Here is a 20,988-nt window from a genome sequence, read left to right as displayed (position 1 = left end):
TTAACAATACTAATTATCCCTAATCTAGCAATGGCATGAGCACAATCAATTAAGCATATCAATTGCAATTATCATTAGAAAAAATAAAGAATTAAATCATGCATTAATTATATTCGGGTTCCGCTAGATCTTGGAATAAGGAAACTACTCACACATATTAATGAAAACAATAACGATAATCAATAAAGAAAACATAATTAACAATAATAAAATAAGAGAATTGAGAGAAGAAATCAATACTTGGAATTAATTATGAAATCTTGAATCTTGAAAACAAACCCTAGGAAATAATATGGAAGAACGTAATACCCAAAAAGAAGTCTAAAAATAATATCTAAACAATGAATAAAAGTGATAAAATAAAAGACTATCTAAAACCTATTTATATCCTAGCATAAAACTAGGTATTTTTATCTAAATAGGACTCTCAAACGCCACCAAAACAAGCTGCCACAGGTAGGTTGTGGCACGAAGAAAACCGCCACAACCAGGCTGTGGAGCGGGCTGCCTTCAGCCTCTCCTTTGCTCCAATATAGACGCCCACAACCAGGTTGTGGCCAACAGATTGCACGCCACAACCGAGCTGTGGAGTAGGCTGCCAAATGCTCCATCGATGCTCCATTGGTGCTAGAAACGCTCCATATGAAGAACTATCTCACGCTTAAAATAAATTCCACGCCAATCGAGCCCTATTCCTATAAAAACAAAAGCAAACAAACCGAGAAGAGCAATATCGAAATAGGAAGAATAATAGCTCAAAAAGATTAGGAAAATGAAGAAAACACAATAAAATATGACCAAATATCACATATAAATCATGTATAATATCGTGTTATCAAACACATATAAGTAGAGCTGTCAATTCTAATTAAACGGGTCGGGTTTGGGTCGGGTAAGAGTGGGTCGAGTCAATTCAAATTAATTCCGTAACCTATGCGGGTCGGGTTTGGGTTGGGTCATGCTTGAGTCGGGTCACGTCGGGTCATACTTCTTATCAAGTTTGGGTCGGGTTAATAACAGGTCGGGTTACATTCGGGTCGGGTGAACAATAGGTCGAGTTTAATTCATATTTTCACGGGTTAAAACGGGTTAGGGTAATTTTTGGGTTCGAGTCAGGTTTGGTTCAAGTCAATAATTTATGGGTTAGAATCAGGTCGGGTCATTCTCGGGTTTGAGTCGGGTTCGGTTCAAGTCAATAATTTGCGGATTATAATCAGGTCAGGTCATTTTCAAGTAAGATCATTCTCGGGTTCAAGTCGGGTTCGGTTCAAGTCAATAATTTGCGGATTATAATCAGGTCCGGTCATTTTCAAGTCCGATCATTCTCGGGTTCAAGTCGGGTTCGGTTCAAGTCAATAATTTTGCGGGTAATAATCAGGTTGGGTCATTTCCAAGTCGGGTCATATTCGGGTTCAATTGACTATAAATAGATAATTATCATTTTTATCAAGCTAATTATTTTCTTTATTTGACTATAATATATATGACAATATAATAGGGAACTATAGTCTATAATTTAGGAAGATAATTAACTCCTTTGACCATACAACAAATATATACTATATTTAATTCTTAAGTTTGAGGATGATGCTCCTTTCTTTTGTTGGCCCGGACCAACTTGGTCTCCCTAGACAAAATGCTTTAATCAACGATAATAAGGTGGTCTAGATTGCATTTAAGGTGATTTAAAATCATGTCAAGAACAATTTGGGTTGAATTAAGGTCAGGTCAATAACAAGTCGTGTTAATTTCGAGTCGGGTTAGTAACGGATCGGGTTGAATTTTTGGGTCGGGTAAGTAACAGGTCTGGTAAAATTTGGGTCGGGTCAATAAATAGTCGGGTTGAATTTGGGTCAGGTCAATAACAACTCAGGTTGATTTCGGGTCGGGTTTATAACATGTAAGTTTAAATTTGGGTCGAGTAATGAACGAGTCGGGTTGAATTCAGGTCAGGTTAGTAACAAGTCGGGTAAAATTCGGGTTTTGACAGGTTAAAACAGGTTTTGGTCAATTTCGGTTCAAATCGGGTTTGGTGCAAGTTGATTAAATTGCCATTGTAAACCGGTAAATCGGTGCAAGTTGTAAACTGGTAAATTGGTCATTCAAAAGCAAATTGGATGGTTCCACACGCCCAATTGGACTCTCGGAGGGTATTATGGACCATGGTAAACGTTTCGGCAATTTTTATTTTCGGGCGAAAAAAAATCAAGAAAATCCGAAATTGAAGACTAATATCTACGTTTTTTGAGAAATTTTGGAGGTTTCAGGGCCCGGTGTCTAAAAGTCTTGAAATTCCATGGGATACATCTCGGGGTCATATAATGTCATTTGGAACCATATATGATCATTATTTGTTGTCATAAATGTTCGTGGTAGGCTTGAATTAATGAAATCGGTGCAAATTGTAAACCGGTAAATTGGTCGTTTAAAGGCAAATTGGATGGTTCCACCCACCCATTGGACTACCGGAGGGTATTAGAGACCACTGTAAACGTTTCGGCAATTTTTATTTCCGGGCGAAAAAAAGTCAAAAAAATCCAAAATTGAAGGCTAATATCCACGTTTTTTTAAATTTTTGGAGGTTTCGGGCCAGTGTAGAAAAATCTTGATATTTTAGGGGATACATATCGGGGTCAAATAATGCTGTTTGGAACCATATATGATCATTATATGTTGTCATATATGTTCGTAGTATGCTTGAGTTAATGAAATCCGTGAAAGTTGTAAACCGGTAAATTGGCCGTTTATAGGCAAATTGGATGGTTCCTCCAACCCAATTGGACTCCCATAGGATACTAGGGACCATGTAAATATTTCGGCCATTTTTATTTCGAGGCAAAAAATAAATCAAAAAATTCCAAAATTGAAGACTATATCCACGTTTTTTGAGAAATTTAGGAGGTTTCGAGGCCCAATGTCGAGAAGTCTTGAAATTTTAGGGGATACATCTCGGGGTCATATAATGCCGTTTGGAACCATATATGATCATTATTTATTGTCATAGCTTGAGTTAATAATAAAATCAGTGCAAGTTGTAAATCGGTAAATTGGTGGTGTAAAGGCAAATTGGATGGTTCCACCCACCCAATGGGACTCCCGGACAGTATTAGGGATCGTGGTAAATATTTCGGCAATTATTATTTCTGGGCGGAAAAAGTCAAAAAATTCTAAATTTGAAGACTAATATCCACGCTTTTTGAGAAATTTTGGAGGTATCGGAGACCGGTGTCGAAAAGTCTTGAAATTTTAGGGGATACATCTCGGGGTCATATAATGCCATTTGGAATCATGTATAATCATTATATGTTGTCATAAGTGTTCGTGGTAGGCTTGAGTTAATGAAATCAGTGCAAATTGTAAACCGGTAAATTGGTCGTTTAAAAGCAAATTGGATGGTTCCACCCACCGAATTGGACTCCTGGAGGATATTAGGGGTCATGGTAAACATTTCGGCAATTTTTATATCTGGACGAAAAAAAGTCAAATAATTCCAAAATTGAAGGCTAATATCCACGCTTTTTGAGAAATTTCGAAGGTTTCGTGAACCGGTGTAGAAAAGTCTTGATATTTTAGGGGATACATCTCGGGATCATATAATTCCGTTTGGAACCATATATGATCATTATATGTTGTCATAAATGTTCGTACTAGGCTTGAGTTAATGAAATCGGTGCAAATTGTAAGCCGGGAAATTGGCCGTTTAAAGGCTAATTTGATGGTTTCACCCAGCCAATTGGACTTTCGGAGGGTATTAGAGATCAAGGTAAACATTTCAGCAATTTTTATTTTCGGGTGAAAAAAAGTCAAAAAATTTCAAAATTGAAGGCTAATATCCGCGCTTTTTGTGAAAATTTGGAGGTTTCGGCCATATAAGTTTAAGTAGAGTCTTATTAGAGTTTTGTTGGACAAATCTCCAACAATTTTATAATTTTATAATTATACCAATTTTTAAAAAATAGATGTTGAGATGAATTTGAATTTAACAAGACCTAAAATGACTATTTTTCTGTAAATAGTTAATAAATTTAAACCGTGTCATAACTATCATCTAATTTAGAACGGAAGAAGTACTTGTATTATTGGCTTTAGATTTAAGGTTTAATCTTAGTTTTTTTGTTTGTTTGTTTGTTTTTTTTTTTTTTTAAAGCTAACCCCCAAAAAACGTGAAAAATGTAGATGTCACGTGTTTTTATGGTTGAAAAAGAAACAACCAACAGCCAGCTCCTCGGAATCGTCTTACAACGGAGCCGCCGTGCCACCTGAATGCCAATCAAATCACTAAAATTACACCAACCCATCTAATCTTAAGCCCTGATTTTTAACATTCAAACTCATTTTTTGACAATTTTCCAAAATCTTCGCTGACTCCAGGTACCTCTACCACTCTACCTTATCTTGATTTAGTTGTACATTCATATGTTCTCACTTTAGATTACAAATTTTCAAGCTTTTTATAAGTACCTTTTATTATTTTTAAAGTGGGTAATTATCTAGAAAAAGCACCTACATTTCCCATAATTTTGGATATTGGGGTTTAATTGTTGATTTTTTACACTTTTGTGGATGATCATATCAATCTTATAGATCAAAATCATCAAATTCCCTTTTTGCAATTTTTTTCCCAGATTCCCACTTTTTAACTTGCTTATTCTGTTGGCAATAATTGGCTTTTGATACCTTTTTGCTTGGTGGGGTTCTCTGTTTGAAGTTAGAATGCTATAAAATTGTACCCTTTTGAGCTTTGATCTTGCTTAATTAGTTTGATTTGTAATAATTTCCAGTTATCCCATTTTGTTGAAGATTCCAATTAGCTCAAATTTGAGTTCTTGTACTTGCTCATAAAACCCATGTACTAAAATTCATGTTTGATGATGCATATAAGATTTTGGATGCTGCAAATCCCCTAGCCAAAACCATCCGACTTATTGATATATGCAAAGTATTAGAGGAACAACCTTGGACTGTAGAGGACAATGTCAATCCTCTGTGGTTTACCTCTTATTGAGTGTGTATACTGCCTAGGCTGTGCTCGTTGGGCGTGGAAGCGGTGTCTTCACACGGCTGGCCATGATAGTGAGGATTGGGGGATTGCTACTGCTGAGGAATTTGAGCCTGTACCTCGATTGTGTCGGTACATCCTTTCTGTTTACGAGGATGATCTACGAAACCCTCTCTTTGCACCACCTGGAGGTTATGGAATGGACTCGGATTGTTTGGTAACTAAAAGGACATACAAAGATACACAAAAACATGCGCCTCCGTATATAGTGTACCTTGATCATGATCATGCTGATATAGTTCTTGCCTTTAGGGGGTTAAATATGGCTAAGGAGAGTGATTATAAAGTCCTTTTGGATAATAAGTTGGGAAAAAAGAAATTTGATGGAGGTTATGTGCATAATGGTCTATTTAGAGCTGCTGTTTGGGTTTTGGAGAAAGAAGGTGATTTGTTGAGGAAGCTGATTGAAAAGCATCCAGATTATACATTGACTTTTGCTGGTCATTCCCTTGGGTCTGGTGTTGCAACACTTCTGACAATGGTGGCTGTGCATAACCTAGAAAAATTGGGAAATATTGACAGGAAAAAGGTTAGAGGCTATGCTATTGCACCTGCTAGGAGTGTTTCACTAAATCTTGCTGTAAGATATGCAGATGTCATCAATTCCGTTGTGCTTCAGGTAAGGAATTTATGTGAATATGTGATCTTTTTGTTGTCAACATGTTGGAAGATTTGTTATTGACTGGTTTATGTTTACCATAACCCATACATTTTTGTCATGCAATCAATTAGCTTCATTAGCTATTAGGGAACTAGAGAGTGAGAATCCATATAGGTATTTATGGCAGGTATCACATTATAAATCTAATAATGTTACTGTATTTACCTTTGTGTGATAAAAATCTCATGATAACTACTCCTTGGCTCCACAGCGTAATTATTATATGTGATAGGCACACTGTAAGTGGAAACATTTTTCAGTACTTTTCTGAGCTCTTTTAAATTAAATTACATTCCAATTATTATGTGGAAATTCCTTGAAATTGATCCTAAATTTACGTGAAATTTTATTAATCTTCACTTCCTGAATGCTTGTAGGACTCCCAAAAGTGTAGAACCTTTTCTTTGTTTTTTTTTTTTTTGTTTTTTTTTAACTTTTAAAAATTTGGGTTTGTGGAAGAGAGTCAAAGGACCTGCATTTGTGCTTTTGTTTCACGTTGTTTCATAATAGATCTTTCTAAGGTCCATTCATGGTGATCAATTCAGGAGCTTATGGATTCTGTGTTGTGCTGTATGTGTGACTTATGTCAACTTTCTTGAATATGAGCCAACATGGCTGTTCAATTTGGTAATTAATTTAAGGGCCTGTTCTCTTACGTTGAAATTCAATTCAGTTGAGTTCAGTTCAGCTCAGCTCAGTTCAGTTCAGCTCCTAATTTCCTTCTCTTATAAAATATTCATTTCAGTTCAGTTCAGTTCAGTTCAGCTGAGTTTAGTTCAGTTCAGTTTAGTTCAGCTGAGTTCAGTTCAGTTCAGCTGAGTTCAGTCAATGAGAACAGGCCCTAAGTGATATATATCATAGCAATTATGTCAACTAACATGCGTGAGAGGTCAGAACAAAGAGTTAGCTTTCTATAGACTATCTCAGTTAATAATATAGTCTGAATATATGCTACCGGTTAGAACAGGATGAAGCAGCAACATGACTGTAGAAATATGCCTGTGAGTTAGAGAGGACATAATGTGCTCGTGGACGAAGGTAATGGGTAACCTATTTCAATGATTAGGAGATGATGAGCACGAGAAAGATTGCCCTTGGAGGCAATCAGGTAACATTCAGAATAAAAGGTTCACAAAATTGAGTGCAAAAAAATAGAAAATTAAAAAAAAAAAAAAAAAAAATTCTAAATTAATTTGACACCTTCGCCGATCTTTGATCTTTTGAGAAAGGATGGTTGATGAAAATATTTGATATTTGTATTCATTGCATACTATATTATGGCATTTTTTATAGACTACCTTCTTTCTTTTATCTAGCTTATTTGTGGAGGAAGTCCTTACAAGTTAATTCCCTATTTCGGCATTTTCTCTTAATTACAATGGGCATTTTCTCATGATATTCAAACATAACTACATAAGAAACAGAGATGTTGAAACATGATGTGCATATTCTACTTGTTTCTTCTCAATTTTCCACAGCACTTTCTTTTCCTTGTATACTACAGACCTCTAATATGCATTTCTGTATAACCCAGGATGACTTTTTGCCGAGGACAGCAACGCCTCTAGAAGACATATTCAAATCACTTTTCTGGTAATTCTTTTCTTATATATTTTTGTGGGCTTAATGAGTAGCATGATAGATATGTTTATTGGATAATGTTATTTATGTGCTAGGGTACTTCTACTGGAGCAAGCATCCTATGTTTCATTTATTTGATTCACTTATTGACAAATTACTTAATAATATTTTGTTACCTTTGTCTCATTCTATTACCTTTTTCCGTTATTCTTGTTCCACAGTTTACCATGCTTACTATGCTTAAGGTGTACGAGGGATACATGCATATCAGAGGAAAAGAAGCTCAGAGATCCAAGAAGGTTGTATGCACCTGGTCGTCTGTATCACATCGTTGAGAGAAAACTATGCAGGTAGATATCAGAGGCTCCTTATGGACTCATTACAAGACTGCAATTACTATGAATCTTTCACCAAACTAGTAATCACATTCAAATATATAATACTTCCTAATTAATATGGTGAGGATTGAGAATAGAGTGGAGAACCTTTATCATTTCTCATTGAAGAAGTATAACTTTGACTTGGATGATATCTAGTGGGATTCTATTCACTTTCTTAATTGTATGGCAGATGTGGAAGGTTCCCTCCAGTTGTTAGGACAGCAGTTCCTGTAGATGGAAGGTTTGAGCATATTGTTCTTTCTTGTAATGCAACTTCTGACCATGCTATCATTTGGATAGAAAGGGAAGCCAAAAGGGCATTGGAGGTCAGTCACAATTTCCTTACAGCTTTCATTAATCATAGATAAATTTTGGTAAAATAATCCACTCTATGATCCATCAGTGAGAGAAGGGTCAAATTTTTTTTTTTTTTTTTTTTACAACAAAATAATGATCCAAAGTGGTCTAATTCATGTCTCCATGACATATGTTTACAACTACTCGGTTTGCACAGTCATTCCAATTGCCCTCAAAAGGGTATCCATGGGTAGCTTATAGCTATACTGATATAGATCATAAACCATGATTTAGGATCCTGTACTCATTGTCTGAAATTCTTTGGTACTCTCTAGTCTCTACAATTGAATTAGCTAAGATTTGTATTACTTAATCTTGGTTGTTCTTCCATGCGTGCATGTCAATTTGATCACTAGAAATAATTCAAAGTGAAGATGAACAATCAGCTTTAAAGACACAACAATAAATGCTTACTTTTCCTTGACAATTGAGAAATAGATCTTCTGCAGTAGCTGTGTTTCCTATTGGGTGTATTCTGTTATTATTGTTCTAGGTCATTTTAAAATTTAAAATAATTATGGCTTTTTGAGAATCATAACATTAGTCTTAATTGGTTTAACCTTAAACCACTTTCTGAACTTAGTAGCCATAATGTATTCATTAACTTATGTTCTTATTAACCCTTAGACTTGTCTGAACCTATTTTCTTTTCTCTATATTTTCTGAACTGATTGGCTCTTATCTAAAAAAAATACATTTTTTCCCCGAATCTCACTGTTTTATGGGTGAAATGACATAATGCCTTATTCTTGATTTCTTTTTTCTTTTTTTGATAAACTTATTCTTGATATCTTATATCAAATGCTCTTAAAAAATAGATTAAAAACTCCTTTGTGGGTAGGCAAGATTCATTTTGGGACTAATTCTATATTATAGTTCGATTCCTTCAGAGTCACTGCACTGGCTGCAGATTATTAGTTTATTACAGTAATGAGTTTTTAAGTTCTAACTATTGGTTTACCTCACTTTCCCGGAATACAGCTGATGCAAGAGAAAGATGATGTAATGGAAATTCCAGCTAAGCAAAAGATGGAGAGGCAGGAGACTTTGGCCAGAGAACATAGTCAAGAACACAAAGCAGCGTTGCAGAGAGCTGTCACATTATCTGTACCTCATGCAATTCTCCCTTCCCAATATGGCACTTTTGAGGATCTTGATGATGAAAGTGAGCATTCAGATGGATCTTTCCAAGGCACACCTTATGAGGAATCATCTAAGGGAAGCAAAAAGAAGGAAAGCTGGGATGAATTAGTTGCACGTCTTTTCGACAAGGATGAAACTGGTCTAGTTGCACGTCTTTTCGACAAGGATGAAACTGGTCATCTCATCCCCAAAAAAGGCTCTTAGTATTTAGAACTATCATGTGTATGTTGTGTTATGAGTTATTCTTTCTATTCTTTACCAATTGTTTTCCCGGATTTGGCATTTGTTTCTCGAACTTAATTAAAAGAGTTGTTCCACTTTGTTAGAAGCTTTAAACTTAGTACATGATATGGCAATGGCTGCAACATTCCTCTACTATAATCTGTGTCAAGTTGCTCCTGTAAAACTTCAGTAATTGTATAAGATTGAGCAGGTACATTTGCAAATGAGTGATGAAAATGAAGTTAATCTTTGATGTCGATTGCTTCTCAGAAAGTTGGCAATTAGACAGTTATGTTATCAAATTCGAAGCTTGATGCAAGTGTTATGATAGGGAAGATAGAAGTCATAGAACTGAGCCCTGAGTACCATGTTTGATTGTAGATTTGCAGTACTGCTCAGCTTTCAAAGTGATTTTAACATCCTGTATTCTTTTGTTAAGTAGGACATTGCCTTTAATATTGTCTTAGGGAGTACAATGCTCTAATTAAAGCGATGAACCAAGATTATGTACGGAGTAATTTTAATTTTGAAACATTTATGACAATTATGAGTGGATACTACATTTATTGGTTTCTGATATTTATGAGTACATTTTAGGGGAAGTCATGTAATAAGCTTCAAAACTAGATATTGACTCAAGGTTGGTTAAATAAACAAAGAAGGAACAATGATTTTCTTTAACTACCAACAAGTGCTTAGATCAACTAGTAAAGGAGTTGTTCTAAGTACTTCTAACTTAACCAAGGTCTCGAGTTTGAGACTTGAGAACGCAGCAACACTTGTTGAGAAAGTTTTTCCATCAATTTGGCTCTAATCCGGATTAGTCGGAATCTAATTGGCTTTGGATTACTAAATGTACTTACATTGAAAAAAAAAAAAACCTGTTTCATTTCATGACATCTAAATTGGTTGATAAACTTACTTCATTTCACTTTTTCAGTGTCACAAGACTCACAACATCCATACTCCCCGAAGTTTCATGCCTTTTTTTTTTTATTATTATACATGATTAAACCATTTCTGAAATTCAATTTCATCAATCAATTTCAATTTTTTCTCATCTTTAATTCATTCTATTAATTTTTTTCCCTTTATTTATCCTCTCTCAATCTTTCTCAAAGATAATGGCATCGTTGCTTCAAATTCTTCTCTTTTTTGCTTTTATGAGTTTTTTCTCGAGTTCCTCAGCTGAAATGTAAGTTAGTTTGGTTGATTCGATTACTGGGTATCAGTTAATTTGGTTTGATTTTGTCTTGATTTACTATATTTTATCTGGGTGCTCATTTATTTGGAATTATATGCATCTTTTTGCACTGTATAATTTCAATAGTTACTTCAATTCTTGTTTATTGTCAAAGTTTGGTTATGTTCTTTGATTTTTGGGGTTTTTCCAGAAGTGCACTGATTTTGGATTGATTTGTTTATTCATTTTCTGTAAATACATCATGTTAACTAACTGATTTAGTATAAATCATTACTTGATTGCTGCTCAACTGATAATGCTATCAAAAATTTGACTGATGTAAAATTTATTTAGATTGGAGAATTTTCTAGATGGTTAATGCTGATTTCTGTGCTTAATTGTGTGGGAAGAATCTATTATGGAGTAATTGATGTTCAAATTTATGATTGATTGACACATTGATCTTTCAAGTTATTTGTTACTCATGGTTTTGTAAATAGAATATGCTACTCAGTACTTGATTTTGTTTTCGGTTGTTTCGAGGAGTTTCAGATGTAAAAGTTTCTGAATAGTCTTGGCATCATGTTTTTGTTGTTCAGTAGTAGCAGAAAGGAAGTAAGAAGTAAAGAAACAATCCAGGACAATCCTGTACAGTCGAGCAGGATCGATCCATCAAGGGTTGTCCAGCTGTCTTGGCAACCAAGGTCAGGTATTTTGACACACGAATTGCTGTCGAATTGCTTTAGATCTTCCCTTACCTGAATTGCAGTATTTTCTCTAACGCAAGGCAAGAAAAGATCTGCTATTCATTATGTGTTGTTTGTGAAGAACTATAAGTTACTATACATACTAGTTATTTAGTTAATAGCATAGTGTATGTATGGAATTTTCGTATTGCGTATCACCTTTTCTCTAATCGAAAATTGATTGGAAGTTGTTAAATGTGACAGGGTCTTTGTTTATAGAGGTTTTATCTCTGAAGAGGATTGTGACCATCTCATCTCTCTGGTAAGTCTCTTTGCATCACCGATTCAAAATTACCAATTTGTGCCTGAATTGGTCTTGATGCCGTTCCTTACTAATTTACTAGGCACATGGACAGAAAGAAGGTACCAACTCTGTGGTCAGTGACACCCAAGGACTGAGAACAAGATCATTAGTCACTCTTGATGTGAAAGTAAGCTCCCATGTTTGGTGTGAAGTGATTTATTGCCTAATAAGTGCTTACAGCTGTTTGGGCTAGTTTTATGAAATGTATGTCAAATATTTTACCATGTTCATTCTTCTCTAGGACGAAGTAGTTGCAAGAATAGAGGAAAAACTTTCAGCATGGACTCTTCTTCCTCTAGGTATTTTCTCTTATTCGAGTGTATCGTCTGAACTTTGAAACTAATAATATAAGGTACCTTACCCTTATAGTCTTCTCTACTTTGTTGTGTTAACAGAGAATAGTAGGCCTTTTGAAGTTCAGCATTATGGGAATGAAGAAGCCAAACAGAAAAATGACTATTTTGGGAATCAGTCTGCCTGGAAAGTTAGTGAACCTTTGATGGCAACTGTTATCTTGTTTCTTTCAGATGTGTCTCGAGGTGGTGAGATTTCCTTCCCTGAGTCACAGGTAACAATGACCTCATGATCACTTTTCTTTTGTTTTTGACCTAGATGGAATTTTTACTAGTTCAATTCTAATGTTCTTTTCCCCTCCTCTGCAAAGAAAATCTGTTTACACAATCTCCGAATATGTGATGAACATTTTCAGACAATGGATTGATGAAAATATATATGATGACTGCTTATTAAAAGTTTAAAACTAGCACATTTTACTGAACATTTGCTTTTTATAGTTCTTTATGTATGATTCTCTTCAGTCTTCAACTCGTCTGAACAATGATTCTTTAGGCATTGAGGGAATTGTCTACTAATTTTCAGTTCAGTACCCTGTTTGATGAGAAATGATCTTAGCAATGAGGCTGGGAATTGTCATATGCAAGTCGCTGAACTGTTTACTGCTTTTATTTTTCCTTTTTTCTAGGAACATTATACGAAATAGATGATATTTTATCATTATTCATTAATATATATAGGTGGTTAATCAACTTGTGATTAAATTCTGCAGCTCAAAACCTCTCGATTGAGGAGCAGAGTGTGGTCTACTAACCATGACAAGCTGCTAAGACCTATCAAAGGGAATGCTATTCTGTTTTTCAGTGTCCGCCCCAACGCATCTCCTGACAAAAGCAGTCGCCATGAGAGAAATCCTGTTCTTGAGGGTGAATTGTGGTGTGCCACCAAATTCTTTCACATACGATCAATATTAAGTAAGAGAAACATTCCATCTGAGTCAGACAACAGTGACTGCAGCGATGAAGATGAAAATTGCCCACAATGGGCTGCACTTGGTGAATGTCAAAAGAATCCAACATTCATGGTTGGTTCTCCTGATTATTATGGGACGTGTAGGAGGAGCTGTCATGTTTGCTGATGCATCGAATTACAGTCAAGAAGCTTTTAGCAGGATTTAGTGGTAGCCGTTTAGGTTTAAGAATTTTTCTTCTTTGAAATCCATATCCATGTGCATCACTATAACTCGATTGGCAGAAATCATGAATGAAACTGCTAATCTTACGAGCTTGACAAAGTTTTGTAACTGCACTGCATCAAATTCTTATGTTTGAAGTTATATGAACACGATACTTGATTGAGCTAACTTTTGGAGCCAGGTTTTCATACTCCGTTAGTACATCTTAAAGAAAATCAGCTGATTGATGATATCAGAGCAACACAGAATTCCAAATTTCCAATCAAAAATCTGTGAACAATACAGAAACAAGTAGAACAAACTATTGTAAATATTATTGCCATGAAAGGTGATTCAGAATTTCAACCTCCAATAACATTGGTCAAAAAGACCAAGTATTACAAAATTTTGCACCTACTCTTCAGGTGGAAACCGTAGTACTATTTCTTACATACAAGATTAGTTTAGCATCTGAAAGCAAGAATGTTTCAGTTTAGTTCGAGACACTATTGTTACTACTCAAAATCGACGAAGAATCTTGTTTACCGATAGAACACGAAGACTTGAAAGCTCCTCAACAGGATCTTGAATTCTTCATAAAAATTGATAAACGGGCTTGGGCCACGCTCAACACAACTGTCCACTTTATACGATTAAGGAAGTTCCACCTCAAAACCATATGACAATAAGAGGAGTAGCCCCTTTTAACATCATCATTTTGAGTTTTAAGACTTATGTTTAAGATTTTCCCCATTTTTCTTCTTAAGTCCTTAAGTCTCAAGTTGAGTTTTGAAATTTCAAGACTCAACTTAAGACTTAAGATTGAGACCCACCTCACTTTTATTTTTATTATCCATTTTTTTCCACACTTTTCTACATATAATATGTCATATATTTGAGTCTAAGGGCTAAAGTGATAAATTTGGGCAAATCTTAGTGAGTTTTAACAAGAATTTGATGACATTATTTTCAGTGGGGATCACAATAAATGATGTCACATTCAAATCTAAAAAACTTGGAGCTAAACTTGCTCTTAGCATTATAAAGTGGACACAACTTTCTTATTTCTTCAATGCCCAACACTTTCTACACTCTTCAATGTAAGAGAATACACCACTCACATGTGGATTTTCTCATGGGCTTAACAAAAATCAACTAAAAATTAATATTGAGGATACAAGTACAATTGAATTAGCTAATGCTACTACCCTAGAAATTGCCTGGATTTTCATGGCCCAAATTGTAATTACAGAAATACACTAGATATTAATTGATTCCATCATTAGTTTATTCAGTCCCTAAAATTAAGAATTCCTTAGGAAAATCTTTGAAATCTGTATTTCTATGATAATCAATACTTCGTATTTATTGTTCACTTGAGAGACGGTACAATATTATAACAATGTAGAGAAGAGTATACTTGCTACAATTCTACAAACGATCTCAAATTCTCAATGATATCATCTCAATTGTCCATAAACAATTTGCAGAACAGCAAGTATGAGGTTGTGGATGCTAGCGCCTAGCAGTATATGGGTTTATTTACAATATACTCCGTAATTCAATATCATTGCAACTTCAAGGCTAACCCAAAAAAAAAAAAAAAAAAAAAAAAAAAAAAAGCTAAAAAGGAAGACTAAAAGTCTAAAAGCCATAGGAATAGGATTGTTATACTGATACATTGTTTCCTTTAGGATGTAACTATGTAAGGAGTACTATAACTTTTTTTTTTTGGCAGCTAAGTAACTTGGTAGAAGGTTATAGTAAAGAAGACTTTGACTGTAAAGAAGACTTTGACTTTGAATATTATGTCTTAAAATTTTCCACATCACACGGTGACATAATCTTCTTCGAAGCTACACTCCCAATGTTTTGATCCATTGTGGCGATTGTGCACAATTCTGTTATAGGACTATCCATTGCAAGGTATGGGACTTGAGTCCCACATTGGTCATATGGGAGATTGATGTGGGATTTATAACAAATCCTCAACAGGATCTTAAACACTTCATAAAAACCAACCATAAATTAGTTTTGAGGGTGCAAGTACAAATGAATTAGCTAATGGTTTTTTTTTTACTTTTTTCTTTTGACAAGAACATATGAATTAGCTAATGCTACTACCACTGAATTGCCTGGATTTTCATGGCTTAAAATGTAATTACTGAAATACACTAGAAATTAATTGGTTCCATCATTAATTTATTCAGTTCCTAAAATTAAGTATTCTTTAGGAAAATTCTTGAAATCTATTCTTAATTATTCACTTGAGAGACAGGTACAACATACTACGGAAGTACGGAGTACATAATTATTGCTTAGTCATTATAACAACTAGCCTTCTGTCTCGTGCAATGCACGGGTTGTTCATAGATAATTGTATTGAGAGATGAGTGAGGAAATATCAATAAATTAGTATGGGTGTAATGTGTAACAAAAACCGTGATTAAAGAAATTTATCTTTTTAGACTTTGATTCAAAATGAAGCTTTGTAAAAAAGAAGGTGAAACTAAAATTAAATAAGAAAAGGAAAAGGTTGAATTGAAGATGGGAGATGAAGATGAAGGGTTTTATGAAAGAGTGAAGAAAGATATTGTAATAAATAAAATTAAACATATAAGATGACATGTGGCACATTGGCTTGGAAAAGAAGATGGAGAAGTGTAATAGGATGAGGACACATGTCTTTTTGGTTTGAGTTTTTAAATACTAAGTATAGATAGATGTTAAGTACTCCATCTGTGTTTTTTTAAGTGTTACACTTACCAAATTCGGCCGTGTTTTAATAAGTATTCCCCACCTAAACCCACTACTACTTTTTATTATTATATCTTTTCTCTCACATTTCATTACTTTTCAATAAATTATTAACCCCACTATCTTTCTTTTACTCCCTCCATCTCCTTTTGATAGTCCCTTATGAGCATTTTTCACGGGAATTTATAAATACAAATAAGAATAGTAAAAGTGTATTGGAAAAGTAAATTGACATTGGGTATGCAAAAAAGTAGAGAGAGAAAGCAATAAAAGTACATGGAAAAACAAAATTTACATGGGAAATTAAAATTTGCACAAATATTGCTGTAAATCGGAGGGATTTTTGGTAGAAAAATTAATATTAATGCTTGTTGGAAAAAACAAACGAGGTGAACATTTTCGGATTAAAATTTGACCATAAGGGACTATCAAAAGGGGACGGAGGGAGTACAATTTTTTTAATACTCCAACTACCCCACTTACCTCTTATTTATTAAAGTCAATTTAAATTGACTAAAACTATGTGCCGATCAAACTGTAACACTTAAAAAAACACGGAGGGAGTAGCTTAGTGTAGAAAAAAGTTTTTTTTTTTTTTTAAAAAAAAAGGTATACTTGCTACAATTCTACAAACCATTTCAAATTCTCAATGTAATGAGTGGTCTCATTTTTTAGTACCATCTCCGATCCACAAAATAATTATCCTATATTCCTATCCCCTCCATCCACAAATTAACAAATAAAACTCAGCAATAATATAAGCTTGGAGTTTTATACACAAGAATGGACATGATGCTCAATCTTTGCCGTGGTCCGACACGAAGTTTACGTTTGATATAAACATATTTGTCCTTGAAATCGACGTGGCGAAACCTTAGCTTGTTGTATTTACAAGACCTTGACTTTTAAAATTATAGCTCGTCTTAACAAAACCTTCATTATTTTTGGCCTATTGAAAAATGAAAGCTAGTGTTCTTGGCCCATGTTATCTTGACCTGGTTGACTTCAAAGAAAACCCTTAATAATAATGAAAATTATACATTAGTCATTTTCAAAATGACTATCACTATACTTATGGCTGGCCACACCATATATTCACTTGTAAAAGAACAAAATAGCCCCTATAACACTGACCGAGTAACCCTAAAACAATGAGCGAATAACATATTGATGAAGTAATGAACCATCGTAACACTGACAAAATGACTTGTATAACACTAACGAAGAAACCCCTATATAATAGCATACTACACAATGTAGCCAGTCATATAAAAGAATTTGTGCATTAAAAATGATTTTTCTTTTATAAAAATTCACTAGTTGCGAAAGTGTGGAGAAATAACCGTGACTCTTCTTTTTAACTAGCACCACAGTAATTGCGTCACAATCCGATCAATTTCTTGTTGGCTTCCGTGACATGAAAATTATACCAAACAGTGTGTTTGTAAGTTTGACTGAGCAAGAGTTGGTTTTGTCTATAAAAGTGTGATGACAAGAGTTTTCATTTTGCATCTATCACTCTAAAACTCTTGTCCACTTTACTTGCTCCATAATACAGCTTTGCCTTGGAAATCACCAAAAACAAAATATGATCAAAATGAATTGTTTTTTTATTACAATTCTGTTGTTTATGAAGGCTATAATATTGTGTAGTTGTAGTGGGTACTTGAACAACAGCCAGTTGGGGTGTATACCTTCTGAAAGGAAGGCACTGCTCCAATTCAAGGACAGTGTTACTTTCTATGACGAATTCGAAGATGTTCCGTCTTCATGGGAAAGTGATGAGGATTGTTGCAGTTGGCGTAGGGTCAAGTGTGATCCTACTACCGGCCATGTCGTCCAGCTTCATCTCCATGGCGGCGATTGCGATAAGACTGGTTGCATACCATTGTTTTGGGCTAGAAAGATGGAGTCATCTTTGCTACATTTGGTAAAGTTGGATCATCTTAAGCATTTGGATGTAAGCATCAACGGTTTTGGTGACAGCAAGATCCCGAAATTCGTGGGCTACATGAAGCAACTCAGGTACCTTAATCTTTCAAGCACTTTCTCTTATGGAAAAATTCCACATGAGGTTGCTAATCTCACTAACTTGCAAGTCCTCGATCTATCAAATAACGGTGATTTATTAGTGCATAGTTTGAAATGGGCTTCTAGTCTTGAGCAATTGCGTCACCTTGATTTAAGTGGCTTGAATCTAAGTCTGGCCCATGACTGGATAAGCTCACTTATTGGGCCACTTCCCTTTTTAAGTGTTTTGGGTTTGTCTGGTTGTAGCCTACAAAACAGTCACCAAATTCATTTGAATTCATCATTTGAATCTGTCAGTTATTTAAATCTCAGGTACAATGATTTGGAGGGAGACATTCCACCTTTTATTCGAAACCTGACTTCTCTTGAATACCTTGACCTTTCATATAATACATTTGGATCCCAAATCCCACTTTGGCTAGGTGAACTTGAAAGTCTCATACACCTCGACTTCGCTGGGTCTGCTGTCACTGGCATTGAAGGAGGAAGTATTTGGAGCCTTATACACAACCTATGCAATTTGAAGTACCTAGATATGAGCTATACTCAGCTACAAGGCCATTTGTTGGAACCTCGTGAAAACATATCCACTAGTTGTACCCATTTTGACTTAGAGCTGCTTAATTTGTCTGGAAATTCATTCATTAGTGGAAGTATAGGTGCTTGGTTAGGAGAACACTTTCGAAGCCTAAAGTCTCTATCACTAAGTTATAGCAACATATCAGGTCCTATCTCAAATTCTCTGGGCATGTTGTCAGCCTTAGAGAATTTGGACATATCCCACAATCCTTTGGAAGCAGTAGTTTTGTCTGAAGCTCACTTTGCTAATCTTACAAGCTTGACAATTGTGGATATGAGTCAAACCTTCTTATCGATTAAGTTGCCTTCTGACTGGGTGTCTCCCTTCCAACTTGATCAATTGCGTGCTAGCACCTGCAAACTCAATAGTCAATTCCCTAAATGGCTTAATACACACAAGAATCTCACATGGTTGGAGTTATCTAACTCTAAAATTCAAGGGGTGTTGCCAGAATGGTTTTATAACATGCCATCTCTTTCTTGGGTTGATCTCTCTAATAACAATATCATTGGTTGTCCTACCTTTCCCATTAACTTTGATTATGCGTCTCTTTCTAATAACTCAATATCTTGCCTACCTGGAAGCCATAGAAATAACATGTATTATCAGGCTCATTCAATTGATCTGTCTCATAATTCCATCTCAGGGCAACTTCCAGAACATTTGTATCATATAATGCCTAATTTGTCTTCACTCGTCCTATCCAATAACTTGATAAATGGTTCAATCCCAAAGTCTATATGTGATTTTACGATGGCAATATTAGATCTTCAAAAGAATAGGTTTTCTGGGACAATTCCTGATTGTTTGGGTGATTTGTCAAGTCTTCGTTTTTTAAGCCTGTCGTTCAACACATTCTCGGGAGATATCCCTTGTTACAACAACACACAGTTGAGTTATCTGCATTTAAACGACAATATGTTAAGTGGAGAGATTCCTTCTTGCTTAACTAACCTCTCAAGGTTGAGGGTTTTGGATGTTGGTGAGAATAATCTATCAGGCGAGATGCCAACATTAATTGTTCCAGAGTTGCGAATACTTCGGTTAAGAAATAATAAACTCAAAGGCAGTATTCCTCATCAGTTGTGCTCATTGTCTAACCTCCAAATCTTAGACCTTGGCCATAATTATTTAATTGGAACCATCCCTTACTGTCTCAGTAACCTTACGTCCATGAATTCTAAGTTGGTTGATGCAAATATATATTTTGAAGGGGACAACAACATCAATCAGGTCCTCCATGGAATTGAGCGTGAATACACATCCAACTTAGGGTTCTTAGTGAACATCGACCTCTCATGTAATAAACTGGTCGGCAGCATTCCAGATGAAATCACAAATCTCTCCTACTTGCTTGGTTTGAACATATCCTACAATCAATTGTCGGGGAAACTCCCAAGGAACATAGGCGGTTTGAAATCGTTGATCTCTCTTGATTTATCAAGAAACAAACTCTCGGGATCAATCCCAACAAGCTTGGGTGCAATAACTTCCTTGGAGTCCCTAGACTTATCCTACAACAATCTCTCTGGCCAAATCCCAACTGGAAATCAGTTGCAAACCTTCAACAACGCCTCCATTTATGACCACAATCCATATCTTTGTGGGGACCCACTTCCCAAGAAATGCAGGAATGACGACTTACCAAACAATGGTTCAGGAGATCAAGGAAGCCAAGATGAAGACAACGAGGACAAGCGTGAGACGATGTGGTTCTACCTGGTGGTAATGTCGGGGGTTGCAACAGGATTTTGGGGAGTTGTAGGTAGTTTGTTTTTGAAAAAGAGTTGGAGGTATGCTTACTTTAGGCGTGTTGAAGATTTGCATGACTGGTTGTATGTGGCTATTGCTGTTAGTATGGCTAAGTTGAGGAATAATAATTAAGATAGTTAGCCAGTGTAGTGTTGTATTACATCCACCATGTATAAGTGGCTATAGCATAGTAGTAAGTCCAAGTTTGTACAACAAATGCATCAGATGTATTGTTGTATTAACGTGTGAATAAGATGGTTGTATGTAAGATCTTTTTAACCAACTTGGTTTTCCTTTGCTGCTATTGTACACCGAGTATGGTACCTTTGTTTTTTCTATTTTCTCTAGTAGTATAATTAACAGGGATGCAGCACTCCGACATAAATTTGCTGCCAACTCTTTTCTTTACAACTGTAAGTTGCAATTCCTTTGTTAGTAACTCAGAAATTTAAGATGAAATAGTTGGGAAAAAAAAATTAAAAGGATGAAATTTTTCTTTTGCTTTTGACCTAGATGGAGTTTAATACTAATGTAATTTTAATAATCTTTTCCCCAATTCTGCAAACAAAATCTGCTTATCAATCTCCAAATATCAGACAATGGAATTATATCTGATGACTGCTTATTTAAACTGACAAAGTTTTGTAACTGTACTGCAGCAAATTCTCATGTTTGAAGTTATATGAACACGATAATTGAATGAGCTAACTATCGCAGCCAGGTTTTCATACTCCTGTTAGTCCGTTTTACAGAAAATCAATTCC

The 20,988-nt window shown here is 35.2% G+C and overlaps 3 protein-coding genes across 7 annotated transcripts; all 3 read left to right on the top strand.

The window, feature by feature from the left end:
• Positions 1–4,168: 4,168 nt before the first annotated feature.
• On the top strand, positions 4,169–9,629 carry LOC145607968 (uncharacterized). 3 transcript variants are annotated; one of them, XM_081663569.1, is made up of 6 exons: positions 4,169–4,371; positions 4,947–5,678; positions 7,255–7,313; positions 7,523–7,651; positions 7,872–8,007; positions 9,020–9,629. In XM_081663569.1, exons 2-6 carry the CDS (start codon positions 4,974–4,976, stop codon positions 9,383–9,385), a joined length of 1,395 nt encoding a protein of 464 aa, XP_081519695.1. In that variant the 5' UTR covers positions 4,169–4,371; positions 4,947–4,973; the 3' UTR covers positions 9,386–9,629. The 3 variants fall into 3 exon arrangements, with proteins under 3 accessions (XP_081519695.1, XP_081519693.1, XP_081519694.1); XM_081663567.1 differs by having other exon boundaries at positions 4,170–4,371; positions 4,782–5,678; XM_081663568.1 differs by having other exon boundaries at positions 4,170–5,678.
• A 717-nt stretch (positions 9,630–10,346) lies between these two features.
• Positions 10,347–13,293, top strand: LOC145608512 (putative prolyl 4-hydroxylase 12). Of its 3 annotated transcripts, none has more exons than XM_081664127.1 (7): positions 10,347–10,598; positions 11,186–11,290; positions 11,537–11,594; positions 11,689–11,763; positions 11,878–11,935; positions 12,032–12,204; positions 12,703–13,293. In XM_081664127.1, exons 1-7 carry the CDS (start codon positions 10,528–10,530, stop codon positions 13,066–13,068), a joined length of 906 nt encoding a protein of 301 aa, XP_081520253.1. In that variant the 5' UTR covers positions 10,347–10,527; the 3' UTR covers positions 13,069–13,293. The 3 variants fall into 3 exon arrangements, with proteins under 3 accessions (XP_081520253.1, XP_081520252.1, XP_081520251.1); XM_081664126.1 differs by having other exon boundaries at positions 10,350–10,598; positions 11,189–11,290; positions 11,677–11,763; XM_081664125.1 differs by having other exon boundaries at positions 10,351–10,598; positions 11,677–11,763.
• Positions 13,294–17,491: 4,198 nt separating this feature from the next.
• Positions 17,492–20,356, top strand: LOC145607550 (receptor-like protein EIX2). Its single transcript, XM_081663169.1, has one exon. It carries the CDS (start codon positions 17,492–17,494, stop codon positions 20,354–20,356), a length of 2,865 nt encoding a protein of 954 aa, XP_081519295.1.
• Positions 20,357–20,988: the final 632 nt, after the last annotated feature.

Source organism: Chenopodium album, chromosome 23 (genome assembly GCF_948465745.1).
Source record: "Chenopodium album chromosome 23, dcCheAlbu1.1, whole genome shotgun sequence".
NCBI lineage: Eukaryota > Viridiplantae > Streptophyta > Magnoliopsida > Caryophyllales > Amaranthaceae > Chenopodium > Chenopodium album.
Note: the sequence above shows the minus strand (reverse complement) of the source record. Positions and strands in the feature narration are given on the sequence as shown.